General features: G+C 36.1%; 1 protein-coding gene across 2 annotated transcripts in view; it reads right to left on the bottom strand.

The window, feature by feature from the left end:
- Nucleotides 1–285: 285 nt before the first annotated feature.
- The window catches only part of SEL1L (SEL1L adaptor subunit of SYVN1 ubiquitin ligase), a 56,710-nt gene continuing 41,735 nt past the window's right edge, over nucleotides 286–15,260 (bottom strand). Inside the window, exons 15-21 of one of the 2 annotated variants that reach the window (XM_067728739.1) lie at nucleotides 14,499–14,586; nucleotides 14,027–14,175; nucleotides 12,991–13,156; nucleotides 12,388–12,462; nucleotides 11,126–11,298; nucleotides 7,353–7,481; nucleotides 286–4,511 (exon numbers count right to left, since the gene is read on the bottom strand). In XM_067728739.1, coding sequence (XP_067584840.1) covers nucleotides 4,302–4,511; nucleotides 7,353–7,481; nucleotides 11,126–11,298; nucleotides 12,388–12,462; nucleotides 12,991–13,156; nucleotides 14,027–14,175; nucleotides 14,499–14,586 — 990 coding nt within the window. In that variant the 3' untranslated portion in view covers nucleotides 286–4,301. The remainder of the gene's footprint in view (nucleotides 4,512–7,352; nucleotides 7,482–11,125; nucleotides 11,299–12,387; nucleotides 12,463–12,990; nucleotides 13,157–14,026; nucleotides 14,176–14,498; nucleotides 14,587–15,260) is intronic. The other variant, XM_067728750.1, reaches the window with a different exon arrangement.

Here is a 15,260-nt window from a genome sequence, read left to right as displayed (position 1 = left end):
ATACGCATACTAAATATCACAGGCTGATTCAGGTCAAAGATCTGAGATTTAAAAAGGGAATCATGTCTTAGCAAATTCATATTCTGCAGGATAAAATTCAACTTATAGAAATCTGAATTTCAATAGTTAAAATTAAATGTAAGATGGATTCAAACTGCCCCTAATCAATGCTTTCTAGAAGTTTCTGAATTTCCAAAATGGTTCATGAAAAAATTGAATGATTCAGGTTTTAAAAAAAGTCTGCCTGGAGAGGTGCCTGGCCATGGTACGTTATAGCATACAGGATAACCAGAGGTGGAATCTTTATTTCACAGGTTTCAAGATACAGTACAAAACGAATCTGTACATCTCTCTATTAACAGGATTTGTTTACACAATTATATTACACTTCACCAGCCTTTATATTGAATTTAATTAAATACAAAATAAATTTACAAAAAGTCTACCATGGTGCTCTTTCCCATGCCAGCTTACGGTCTTTTAAAACGTCTCCTAAATATTGATAGTGGTTACACCTTGATCGTATCAGTATTATGATTTTTTTTTTAATCAAAGAGAATAGTGTCATCTTGTTATTCCAAACAGGAAAGCCGGTGCATGAGACGTGACTCCCTGCACACAACCGAGACATCCTTCTCACGCGCACATCAGGTTTTTACTTGTGCAAATAGTCACTTTAAAAATACAAATCATTTTTACTTGGAATATTTTCAATTCTCTTGAAATACCAAGTGGAAGGAGAGATGTAGCTTCTTTTCGAGGACTACTACACATTTAAAAATCAGGTAGTGCCTCTGACAATATGATATTCAGAAATTTTGTATTTTCATTTACATTTGAGAGCAATGACTAATGAAAAGTATTTTCGTGAAAATAGAAGTTTCTTCTGCTTTATTTCTTGCACAGTTGTAGTCATAATATTGTATAACATAATTAAATTCACTTTCAAAACAAACACTACCTGTTATTGGGACAAATGTAGCCCACGTTGCTCTTCTTGGTAGGTAAAGGGGCTATTTCTCTGAAGCACTTTTTGTTTTGAAATGTGCATGTGAAATGTTAGTCCAAACCTCTGAAAAAGGTTTTCTGCAGATGTAGCTAGACAATATAATACACATGCTACACACATGAAGAGCTGTGGTCTTCATTTATAGGCTTGCATGCATACTTCCAAACACTGGTTTGAAGAACAAACATGAGGAGCAAAGAAAGGGAGAAAAAAAAAGCTTATACAAAATACTTAAGTTTCCTGGAGGCAACAGCAGCTCCTTAATTAAATAAAGCAACAGATCATGGCCAGATCACCAGCAGAAGTTTCTACAACTTCCCAATGGTACAGAGATAAAATGGCTTAGCAGTAAAACGCTCACAAATTAACCTTATATGCACAAAATAACCTTATATGCAAAGGGTAACACATCCTCAACAGTATTAAGATTAATGACTCACAAGTTCATCTAAATGCTAAATAATAATGAATTCTGAAAAAAAGAAACCTTTTGGTTTAATTTTTCTGTGCCATTGGATATTAACCAAAAATAAGATAAGCCTTACCCAGAATACAGAAACAAAAGCTCCAAAAACAAAAAGGAAAAAAAAAACAAACCAAGTCCCAAACCCCAATGCTACCTTTGTTAACATAAAACAAAAAGCAAAACAGATAGTCTCAAGACTCTGGAACAGTTGACTAACCAAGAAACCAAATGCACAAGAGAATAGAAGCTAAGTAGAGTACTATTGTCATCACCTTGGAAGGCAGGAAGACAGACTATAAAAGGGATCGGGAGAGAAGGGCTACCACGGAGAAATGAAGCCGTACTCTGCTAGCTCTAAATTCTAACATTAAAACTCCTGAATCCTGGAGTTAGTTTAATGTCACTGACATTAACTAGCTTTAGTTACTGTCATTTTATTCAAATGGATGCCATTTGATTAGGTAGGTATTGAGCATTATTTTAGGAGAAACACCAAACCCAGTTCCTACTTGCTTAGGTATCATGTCTCTTGTACAGAATGAAAAAGGGAACAAAGTATTTTGAGACAGTCTTTAAATGAAGCCATAGGAACGAAGTTATTTTAAATTTACCATTCAAATTTCCAGTAGCAAATGACCCAGGGTAAAACAGGAGGTGGACAAAAGCCAAGAAAAAGATCTATTTGGGAGATTAATAAAAAGGACATGGCTAGTGGTACACTACCGGGAAGTTATTGCCTGGAGAACAAGACCACGCTTTCCCACCTGCCTCTGGGTAGTGCACACTGCTTTAAGAAATGTTTTTTCAAAGTACTAACAGAGGGAAGTAAAGATAGAGATAAGAATGCTGCTAAAGGAAAAATTAGGTGGATGGTAGAAAAATACGGAAGTTTAGTTGTTCAAGTTTTAAATAAATTAAAACAGTTCCTTCGAAATGAAGCGTGGCTGCTACTGTGGATCATACTTATTTTGAAGGTTGGGGGAGAACGGGCAGGGGTGAAGACACCAACATACTGTACCGACTGTACTCAAATCTCTAATGTAAGAGATCAAACAAGTCTTAATATTTACATGAGCTGCCCAAAGCAACATGACACTTCTGAGGGTAAAATTTCTTACCTTTCAGATCTGCATTTATACATATGGTTCTCGCTGTCATCACCTCTTCCTATTAGAAGCAATTATCTAGGAGGAAAGTTTGCTTACCAGGTTTCTCATAATACTCTAAACACCAAAAAAGCACACTACTTCACATTTAGAGCCTTCATGTTCATTACAGACTAATTCACTCTAGTTCTAAATACAATCTCTACTTCAAAAACCAAAGTCTTACAACTCTTCAAGTTTTCTGGCAGATAAGGGGTTATGGAAAAAGAGTATAAAGATTAATATAAACAGATGAGGTCAGCAGGCACAGAAAGCCTGCTCACACACTAAGAGAGCCTCAGACCAGATACAGGCTGGTGAACGCTGCCATCCGACAACAAAAAGGAATACAATTTGGTTGAAGTTTCAATTTTTTCATTTGTGGTATGTGACCTTCTCTGTTTTCTTTGTTGTTGCTGTCGTTGTTGTTTTCTGTAGTACTTAACCAGACAATTCTGAAGTGTAATAGCCTTGATTTTCCTGATGTTAACAGTGGGAGGGTGGTGAATACGAAAGCTAAGCAAGTGGTTGATCTTCTACTGTAACATCAAACTGCAGAAATAAAAGTCTCCCTGAACAGTACAAACAGGCTTTGGCTTTCCTCAACCACTGATTTTAATGCATCTCAGATTCTCTGAGTGTTAGTATTGTAATGGTAGTCACTGTATGCCATAGCTTGGCAACAATATTTCATATTTTAAAAATTCAGGAGGGTGGTCTGTTCTTTTGCAATAAGAAATGCAAAGTAAAATAAATCCTGGTAACAAATGCTTCAACTTTTGGGAAAGTGTGTCTGTGATCCTGGTACCCCACTCAGAGTTCTTCAATATTGTTTTCTAATCTCTCCCCTTTAGTCCATCCTCTGGCTTCCAGGTAAAGGCTCTGTATACTCAAAACAAGCAAGCAAATTACATTGAGTAATTTGGGGCAAGTTCACGTGTTAGCTCAAGAAGTCAGTTCACAATGTTTTCTATATATTCCATTCCAAGGAAATGAAGTTCACATAAAACTCTTTAACATGGCCTTTCAGTCTTTGAAGGAGAGAAGTATGGTATAAAGTATGACACTCACCAACAGTAAGAAACCTCCCAACCTTGCCTTTTAAAGTAATAAATATGCTGAATATGTATACTTGCATGTGGCCTGGTAAAAGTTCCTCGGTTATCGCAGTTCTGAAACACTTTGAAGACTTTTTTTTTTTTTTAACTTAAAAGGCAGTTCTATTTTCAGACTTTCAAACATGTTAAGGTTAAATCTGCAACTAACTGGGTTTTCCTTTTTACATCGATCAGTTTTTAGTGTCGACGCATGAGACCTTAAAGATGGTTGACAGAACTTATGCACATTGAAAGAATGACCAAAAGGACCCAAGAAAGATAGCTGGACACAGCAGACATTACCTTGAGTGTCTCACATGTTTCCAGGAAAAAAAAAGGGGGGGCAGGGGAGCCACTGAGAGTTGTTATTCCATACGGCACTGAAACGGACATTCAACTCAGTTTAGGTAAGAGTTACTTATCCCTGAAAATAAAGGCATCAGATTCTAAGCAGCTTTAGGAATTCAATGCTTCCTTGTGCCTCTTCCAGGAGGTGGCCACTGATCCAAAGTCCTAAATCAAATGCAAGTGTTCTTGGTAAACGATTTCCTTGTTTGTCACTGGTCAAGGCTGGCCGCCGTGGGTCACTGTGGTGGCTGCTGCTCGGGCGGCCCCTCCTGCTGTGGTGGTGCTGGCCGTGGCCCGGGAGGCCTGGGGACAGGCATGTCCTGGTGCTGCCTCTGCCTGTAAGCGATAACTGTCCCCAACAGCAATGCGATGATGGTCATGAGGTAAAGGTCCCACTCAGGTCCCAAAAGCTGGTCCATATCAAGCTGGGTGAACAGATCTCGAAGCTTAATGAGAAAAGTATAAAAATCATTATGATCATTAAAATATAATAGAAGGAGCTACGAAAGTTACATCACAGATTAGAGATAAATACAGAATTTATTAAATCAATTGGTTTTAGTAACATTTTGCAATGTGTTCCAAAAAAAAGGGTTTTACTAAACTCAGAACTACCATATGACCCAGCAATTCCACTCCTGGGTATATATCCGAAAAAACAGAAACACTAATTCTAAAAGATACATGCACCCCAATGTTCATAGCAGCATTATTCATAATTGTCAAGATGTGGAAGCAACCTAAGTGTCCATCAACAGATGAATGGATAAAGAAGACGTGGTACATATATACACAATGGAACATTACTCAGCCATAATAAAGAATGAAATTTTGCCATCTGCAGCAAAATGGATGGACTCGGAGGGCATTATGTTAAGTGAAATAAGTCAGACAGAGAAAGACAAATAGTGTACGATATCACTTATATGCAGAATCTAAAAAATACAACAAACTAGCGAATATAACAAAACAGAAGCAGGATCAGATATAGAGAACAAACTAGTGGTCATCAGTGGGGAGAGGGAAGAGGCGGAGGGGCAATATAGGGGTAGGAGACTAAGAGGTACAAACTATTAGGTATAAAATAAGCTACAAGGATGTATCATACAACATGGGAATTATAGCCACTATTTTATAACTGTAAATGGAGTATAACCTATAAAAATTGTGAATCACTATATTGTACACCTGTAACTCTATATAGTATTGTATATCAACTATACTTCAATTAAAAAAATAAAACCCACCAGACTTTAACAAAGAATCCAATCTAATAAAATTAAGGATAAAACAAGACAAAAATATAAAGACAATGAGTTCAACTGAAAAAAAAATTTTTAAAAGCCTGAAACTCAAAATAATGTCTGAGGACCAGAGCTATGGTTCCTTTCCATCAGTAACCTAATGCACTGATTTCCAACCATTTTTCACAGGAAATATTTGAAACAAACACTGGGGACAATGGAGGATGAAGGGGGGGCGGAAATCAGTATCTTGGCACACCTCACCTATAACCTATTTCTAGTGTTGACACACTAGCTAAAAAGCTCTCTTCTAATGAAAGCAGGGCTATTTTACTACTTTTCTCATGTAACTGAAGATGACAGGAATTCAGAAATTTAATAGCTGAACAAATAATGCTTTTTAGTTAGGATTTAACTAAATATTTAACAACTGAAATTGAACTTAAAAGTTATTTTCTTCATCTATGATATTTTAATTGTTTTAATGTCACTTAAGTTATTCCTGGTATTTTCTGACTGATGCTTACCCACAAAGAAAGTAAATATGGGGCATAATCCTTTATGTTTAAATAAAATTACATTTAAAAGGTCCCCATAATATAATATTTGTAGGTACAGGTGCTAAAATTTTTCTGGAAAAAAAATTATAACAAACTATTAACTGTGTTCCCTGGGGTGGGACCCGCAATAGGAGACTTTGTTTTTCTGTATTTTTTGACTTTCTCACCATCAATACTTATTACTCCTTTTTTTTTTTTTTTTAAGTTGGAATATCTAGGTGGTAGGATTACCGGGCATTTTATTGTCTTCTTGAAACTTCTGTATAAAACACAACAACTTAACATGGTGTATTACATGACCAAATCCTAGACTGTAATCAGTAGTTTATTAGTGATAAAAACTGTGAGAGACAAGAGTCTGAAATAGTCCTGAGAAAGAAAGAGCAGGCGGCCACACTGTTAGCTTTTCAGTTAAAGGAACAAGGATCCTTTGAGTTAACGGAGCGTACAGCATACCCTGGCTCACGCTATTGAACAATTATAAATTTGACATTACAAATGTATAAGCAATCAAGAGGACAGAGGCCAACATCTCCAGCCCTCTGGAGCCCTATACGTGGAGGACCTCAGTGCACGTGCTAGGGCTGCAAAAGGGAGGAGTTGTCGAATTTCTCTTTATAGATGCTGAAGCAGCATGGACTAAATTTACATCTGTGTAACAAAGAGGGAATGCCCCTTCCGGAATCTAGTGCTGAAATGGTGCATCAACTTGTTCTACAAGATATTAACAAAAGGTTGAAACATCATCCTTTTCTGGTCTGGCGTGAATTAAAGTTAAATAGCCCTTCTTTCTGCATACATTTTAGGACTTTCAGAGTTAAATGCTGCACCAGTGAATCCATTAGGAGGAACGATAGGTACTGTAAACAAAACAGAAAACTGGAGAACCCAAGAGCACCAACATTGTGTTGGTAACTAGAGTTGGTAGTTTTGAAGAGAATGGGTAACCCACCCATCTCCTAGCAAAGTTCTAACATTAAGCATATTTAAATAATTCAAGGTATTTTTAGAAAATATAGTTTCAGTGGTATTTTTAACATGTTCCACTATCAGAAGAATCTGAAGTACAAGAGCCTGGACAGGTTCTCAGGTTCTACTTCTTTTCATGTCTTAAATTCTCTTTTTAAGGGGCTGGTCTGAGTCACTGCTAGGCAGTCATCTGATTTAATGTTTACTGGAATTAGTTAACTACTATTTCAAATTGCCATGGTTTAGTCTCAGTTTTCCCTAAACCAGGAAACATCTGCACCAATGAAAAATACTTTAGCACTGGGAACCACTGTCAAATGTTACCTGGGAACTGTTAAGTGCTTTGTGGCTATACTCATCCCTCACCTGATGAGGTCCCTTCATCTGGGAAGAAGGAAAGAGACCAGACACTTGCAGGTCCTTCCTCCCCTCCCCCAACTTTGCAAAAACGAAACTGTGGACTGAGAAGGTTACATCATTTGTATTCTAGTTAAAAGAGACATGGACCACTTACATTTGTTTCCCGTAGGTACTGCAAGAAATAGACAATACCCAATTTGCAGAGTGCTAGGAAGACTGGTACTTGTGCATCTGGGCTGGCTTCCGCTGCCATGTCATAAAAACGTTTTGCAAGGTGAATATCCTATAATACGGGTAGTAAACCAAAGTTCATTTCTTGTTAAACTAAGTAAAAATAATTACTATTTATATATTAGGAAAGTTTATTTTACCTTTCAAGTTTCATTTTAAAATTTCCCTTACCTAAAGAAAAAAACCCAAGCTTTAATTAGGTAAAATTTGTTTAATTATCTAACTGCTTAATTTTGAAAAACTTAGTTGAAAAATTTAAAAGTTAACTTGTGTTCCCCTGATCTGACATCCCACTTGCTGTGCAGATACGGTGGACACAGCTATATACCTATGCATAACACTGTTAACCTGGAGACTTCCAGGGGTGACCTGTAAGTCTCAAGTTAATATTTTCCTACTTATAACCAGTCAGTGTAAGCAATTCCTGGTTTCAGTCTGCAACAGTGATCTTCAAACTGGGGTAGACATACTCAAAGTTTTCCAAGGGGTGCATGCATGGACAGCGATAAGGGACTTGCATTCTGTGTTTTCCTGTCTTAGATGTATTTCTATAAAGGGCAAAACAAGTCATTACTAATTTTGGCCCAGGTTGGAGTGCTCTGCATTTAGATAAGTGGTAGAATGGGATGGTGGGAGGTGCAAAATTCTCATTTAACAACCTCACTTCTCCCATCCCCTGACTACTGTCAAAGAATACCAAACTCATAGGTAAGAATTCCATGAGACATGGGAAAGAAAGGCTAAACATTAAGACTGACTTTTTCTACATATTTAAATATAAGCAGTTACTTTCAGCTGTTCTCCATACTTGTCCCTAAGGTGAATCCTTTTAGTTAAAAAGAAGAGCACCTTCAAATAAAAGTAACAGCATGGTCAGTGTCTTTGACTTTTTAAAAAATGTAACAAATTTTATTTGTAGTAATATTTCAGAAGACTGCCCTGCATCTCTCTCATCCTCGAGCACACACACATATTGATATCTACACTGTTATATTTAGGATATTAAGCCAAAGAGAGATTCATGAAAACGGAAAAGTATATTTTTCAAGATTCATGATAACGGAAAAGTATATTTTTCAAGATCATGCATCAAACTTTATGTGATCTGCAGACTCTGTGTGGATGATTCAATAGGGTAATTAAATCTTATCTATCAATCAAATCCTGAATTATTTATTCCAATTATAACCAATCCTCATCTTGTTTAATACTTAATATTTTTCTATCTATACTGGATGCTGGACTGATTAGCTTTTAGAGTATGAGTATCTCTTTTATTTAAAAAAACAGAAAACATAAGAAAAGGTGATCATAATGTCTTATAAAAACGAATGAAATTATTCTGATTTTTATACATGATTAATTATTCTTAAAAGCTGAATTCCAGGGTTCCCTCCCCTAATGCTAATCAAAGGAATTCTATCCCTTTTATCATAGTCTTTATTCATAAGAATTTGTATAAGCTTTACATTACAAATTAAATTATGAGAAAAGCACACTGATTAATTTTCTTGTTTTCTTGTCTTACAGCCTATTATAAAAACAGACTGTTATATTACTTTAATTCTGATTGTCTTTAGCAAATTATTACTAAGCGTATAAAAGCCATAACTTACGGGTAATCTTTACATTAGGGATCAAACCCATATTACTTTTATTTGAATTAACAAAGTCAGACTTTCTGATAGAAACTAAGTCTGATTTGGCTGACTGATCTGACAATGCAGGGAGGCTTCAACAACTATGTTACATGGCAGAGATTGTCCATGAACTGAACGCACTCAGCCTGCAGCTCCAGATTCTTGATAAAACTATATTCAAGTATCTTATATTAATATAAATGTAAAATATCAAAACTTACATATTGGAATTAAAATACTCAAGTGTAATAAAATAAAAAAGCACTTTGACAAAAAACAGTGCATTAACAAAATGAAATGAACAACCTTCTAGATTTAAAAGCACATAAGGTCACAAAGTGTCTCTAAGTGACTGAATGAGCAAGGAGTATCATTAGCTATTGATAAGCCTTGGGAAAGCCTTTTAGACATCACTCCCAGAAACTGAGAAAGTATGAGTCCAGTGATCAGGGAACACCTCCTTTTGCAAGTCTCTAGTTTCCAAATCTTTGCTTTCAACAGAACTGAACAGAGGCTTAACCAAGTTATCAAGTGACAGATCATTAGAAATAATTTTAATGACAGATCAGTCTGATTTTTGGCATATGTTATGGACTAAATGTTTGTGTATCCCCAAAATTCATATGTGAAACCCTACTCCCTAATGTGATGGTATGAGGAAGTGAGGCCTTTGAGAGGTAATTAGGACTGGATGAGGTCATAAGGGTAGAGCGCTCATGAACGGAATTAGTGTCCTTATCAGAATCCCTAAAGAGCTTGCTGCTTCTCTCTCGCTCTTTCCTCTTGAGAGGACACAGAGAGAAGAGGGCCTTCACCAGACACCAAATCTGCTGGCACCTTGATCTTCAACTTCCCGGTCTCCAGAACTGTGAGAAATAAATGCCTGTCGTTCAAGCCACTGCGCTATAGTATTGTCACTGCAGCCCAAACTACCAGGACAGCATACAACTCTAAAGCAGTTTAAGGAATTAAGTGACCTTACTATAATAAAATTCTTCCCATTCCCATATACTTATTTATGCGAACAAGGTTCCAGTCATATATTTATAAAATGAAAACAAGAATTAATGGTAAACCTGTTCCATGATACTTAGGCTAATTTTTAAAAATGCTCTATTTATCTCATTAAAAGATACATTTTCAATAATTACCACAAAAAGTAAAATTTTATCAAATTTATAATATCATGAAGTTGATGAGAACAATAGTATATTAATAACTGACCAACTATGGCTAATAATATCTCAAGAATTTTTCTTAATACTTAAGAGCCTATAATCACAGGAAATAAAATTCAAATTTGAATTTATACACTTTTTTGTTTCAGATAAGCATGATCAGTGATCAGTACATTACACTGGTATACAATTCTGTGGGAATAATGGACTAAAATATAAATTCAGGGAGAAAAGGAAAAGATACTATTTTCATTTAACGAATTTGCTGTGTATTTTTAAAAAATTAATAATGGGGTTATCAAATTATTTTGGTACTTAAAGTAATTTAGTCATTTTATTTATAAAAATGTTAGTGTTTAAAATAGCTAGGACTTAGACCCTTTGAAACTTATGATGAGATATTTTAAATGTCAAATTAAAAATGTGCAAGAGGATACACAGTTTTTCAAAATTATTTTAAGGGTACACAGGCAAAAACTTAAGACCGTGGGTCTAAAGAATGTTAGACTTCATTAGGAAGGTAAAAGAATGAATATATTAAATTCATTTCAAAATAATCTAGAAATGATAGAATTTGGCTATTGATGGACAGTTTCTCAAACAGCAGTTATCAACAGAGGCAGCACTGTTTTTCCATTTTCATGAATCTATCTTTGGCTTAATATCCTAAATATAACAGTGTAGATATCAATATGTGTGTGTGCTCGAGGATGAGAGAGATGCAGGGCAGTCTTCTGAAATATTACAAAACTGTCTCTTAAGTTAGCACCTAAAATCTGAGCACATTCTAAAGCAAACCTATTTCCTATAAAAATGAAGATGTTTCCCCCCAAATCACAATTACATTATCCATACATTTGTTTCAAAGTCACACTCACCTGTTTAATGCCTAGTCCTTTCTCATGCATATATCCCAGGTTAAACATAGCTTGTGCACTGTGCTGCTGCTCAGATGCTAGGCGATAATGAATAAACGCCGTCTCATAATCTACGTCAGTGCCAAATCCATAGAAATGGTAGTCTCCAAGCTTAATTCTAGCCACAGTATAGCCTGAAACAAAAGGTAAATGCAAAACCGCCAATAAATAAGGTGTGTTGAAAACAGACCAAACTCTTATTTCTCCTCCTGCTAACATGTTTATATAAAATAAATGTTAATTTGTAACACACGAACTTTGTAACAAATTCTTCAGCCAACATAGAAATTCGGTAAAAATTTAACTAGAAGGGTTGCTTTTCCGAAGAAGGCTTTTGTAATAGTCAGGGAGAGGTAAAACAAAGTGGGTGTAATCTCTATTTCACTAATGATACTCCTCAGATGATCAATCACTCTACTCTGTCATTTAACATTTTAAAATAATTCAACTGGGGACTTCCCTGGTGGCGCAGTGATTAGGAGTCCGCCTGCTGGTGCAGGGGACATGGGTTTGATCCCTGGTCCAGGAAGATCCCACATGCCGCAGAGCAACTAAGCCCGTGCGCCACAACTACTGAAGCCTGCATGCCTAGAGCCCACGAACCACAAGAGAAGCCACCCAATGAGAAGCCCGTGCACGGCAAAGATGAGAAGCCCCTGCTCACAGCAACTAGAGAAAGCCCACACGCAGTAACAAAGACCCAAGGCAGCCAAAAATAAATAAATAAAATAAATAAATTTATTTAAAAAATAATAAAATAAAATAATTCAACTGGACCATTGTTTAGGCTTGGAGAAAGGGACAGGCAGACGATGTTGATAGTAGTATGTGTGAGAAAGAACTATTCAAATAAAAAGGAGTGGGGAAAGGCTGAAATCTTAGGTTTTACACCTATAGTCTATTACACGTTCTATTCAGTTCTCATTTAATACAACATACTAGCCTCCAACTAAAAACCAAAGAGTAAAGCATAGTATGATATAAATGTCCAGTACGATAGAAACCTTGCAGTTCAACTTAGAAACCCTGGGACTGGAACTTCCATTTTAAGAATGAATACCAATCATGAAAGCAAACAAGTTAAGCTATAGTTAGCATCTCTGCTTAATTTTAAAGTGGTGAATGACATGATTTAATCTTTATGTGAGATTAAAAACAAACAAAAAACAATAAAGAAAGGTCCCTGGGTAAAATTCTTATCCTAGAATTAACCAACCACTCACCTTGTGAGGCGGCCCGGTTCCAGTGTAGCAAAGCTCTGGGATAAGTTTCATTCTCACCTACGATGGTTGCTTCTCCTACAAGGAAAGTTGAAATACAAATCAGGTGTTTAAGGAAAGGCCCTAGACTTTTAGGCTTTATCTGCAAACCAGGGTGGATACATGGAGCATAATTTAAATAAGTACTGGGATATAACAAATATTAAATGAAAAAACTATTGAAATTAAACAAGTATGGGAATAAAATACTGAGTTCAAAGGAATCATTGCATTCAGGGCAACACTACTTCCTGAGACATATTTTCACCACAGAACTAATAACGAGATTACTGAAACACTAGAGATCTACATACCACTGGAAAAGCAATGTTTCTGCATCTGCTGTAGTTTGAAAAATGTATTTACTGAAAGCAGTTAATTTTATGATGGACGTCAAATCCATTTCTATTGTCAACTGTATAAAACTAACTTTGATGGCTTAGAGATCTGAGGTAAAATAGCTTGAGCATGTGTGCTGTTATGTTCTAGTTATAATAATAGAGAAGTATCTTTGTGGCTTTCCTTTTTAAACAGGTTAACCCAAGGCAGGACTAAAATGAACCTTACTCTGATCGAGAATGAAGGCTGCATTGCTTTGTGCCACTTCATAGCCTTGCTCCGCCAGCAGGAGGTACTGGATCACTGCGGCATTGTAGTCACCATCTTTATAGCTGTTATAGGCAGTCATGAGCCTCTCAGACCACCGGCCCCGTTCACATACATTCTTAAACAACTAAAAAAACAGGAAAAAATAATCAATACAAAATTAAGAAAGATATGTTGGAAAATCATTTTTGCACTTTGGCTATAAGCAATTGTTAAGCTTGCTCTCTCAATCAATCTCTGGCAGTTTTACTAAGTATATATATAAAAGTCAGGGATATTTATTTGAAGCTTTCACCTAGTCTTTAGAACAGGTTTATAAAAATAACAGCAAACAATTACATACCATTTACTCTGGCCAGGCACTATCCTAGTGATTTATGTATAGTATGTATATTGACTCACTTACTCCTCCCATGAGGGACCACTCTCTTATGAGGTAAGTCCTAGTAACAAACAGCTTCATTTTACAAGCGAGGAAACTGAAGCATAGAGTGGTTTAGAAACTTTGCTAAGCGTTTCACAATGTCCTTCTAAAGTGCCAATTACGAGAAAGCTAACAACGTTCACTTAACATACACTTTTTGATGCTGACCATGTCTCAGATACTGTCTTAGGTGTTAGAGAGACTGTAGACAATAATATCTGCCCTTATAAATGCTGATTCCAGGAGGGAGAGACAAATGGAATAAGTGTGATTCTAACACACAGACCCTCAGAGCCTTCTTTCAGTATACCAGTGCTAGTTGGCTAAGTCTGTTTCTACTCTAGAAGAAATCATGCAAAGAAAACCAGAATTAAAACAGTAGGATTGGGGGTGGGGCAGGAGGGAGGTCCAAGAGGAAGGGGATATATGTATACATATAGCTGATTCACTGTTATACAGCGGAAACTAACACAACATTGTAAAGCGATTATACTCCAATAAAAAAATAAAACAGCAGACTTTCCTACGGGGCAAATTAATTTCCTACATACAGGTTGGTAGAAAAGCCCTTACCTCCACTGCGGTGTGACATGATCGCATTACACCTGTGCCGCTGGCATGCATCTGAGCTAGGTTATAGAAAGCCAAGATATGGCCTCCCTGAGAAGCTAAATTAAAATACTTCAAGGCCTGTTTATAATCCCTCTTGACTCCAATGCCATCTGTAAGGAAAATTACACGAGAGGTTAGGAATAGTCTTAAATAAGATTTAGCTGAAGCGTCAGAGAAGCCTTACATAGGAATAAAACTAAATGAAATTCAGAATTCTTACTCTGGAAAGATGTGAATCTTATTAATATAGATTTGTACATCAATACAGATTAATATACTCTACAATGAAACACAAGATGCACACATCATTGCATTGGGAGAACATTAATCAGCTAGAAATTCGATAGCTCTCACTTCCATATCATAGTGGCATCTAGAGGAAAATAGGTAATTTAGATTTGGTGTGTCCATCATTAATTCCAACGTTACTTACTATAGTACATGGAGCCAAGCTGTAGCTGCCCATCCACCCAGCCTTGTTCAGCAGCTTTCTGGAAATACTTCAGTGCCAGATCATAATTCTGTAGAAAAAGAGGTCATATGATCACATGGTAAGAAAGTTCAAATGGCTGATATACTCAGAAGTCAGGAGATTCATTCATAAAAAGAATTAACAAGGCATACAGAAAATATTCTTAAAATCATTAAAAGGATGACCTTCTAATTTTTTATAATACAAAGACGGTAATATTTTTTAAGTCATCAGGGATTAACATTTAGGACTGTTAAAAAAAGCAAATATACTCTTTTGTGAAACAATTTGCATGTCTGCTCTCAGAAAGCATAAACAACACTAGTAGAACAGCCGGCCAGAAATTAAGAAACAGTCATCGTATCTTTTCGATTAACCAACTAACCCTTTTAAACCTCAATATTTCTAATATTAAATAAGAAAAATTCTCTCCTTATTTGTTCTTTCCTGGGTAGCTTATCAAACATTATATGATTATTATATTTCAAATATCAGACATATCCCCAAAGAAAAATTAAAACAAAGGTCACTACTGGATTTCAGTACCCTAAAATGACTAGAAGGAATAAAAATGAGACCACATTACTGTCTTTTGTGCTAGGAAATACGTACAGATTAGAATTCTATACCTAGCTCTTAGTTTCGGGCCCAAATTAAAAGAACGTATTGCTTGGAGAGACCACACAGAGATGAGGATCCAGGAGCATCCAACGTGAGCAAGTA

Source organism: Pseudorca crassidens, chromosome 1 (assembly GCF_039906515.1).
Source record: "Pseudorca crassidens isolate mPseCra1 chromosome 1, mPseCra1.hap1, whole genome shotgun sequence".
Taxonomy (NCBI): Eukaryota; Metazoa; Chordata; class Mammalia; order Artiodactyla; family Delphinidae; genus Pseudorca; species Pseudorca crassidens.
Note: the sequence above shows the minus strand (reverse complement) of the source record. Positions and strands in the feature narration are given on the sequence as shown.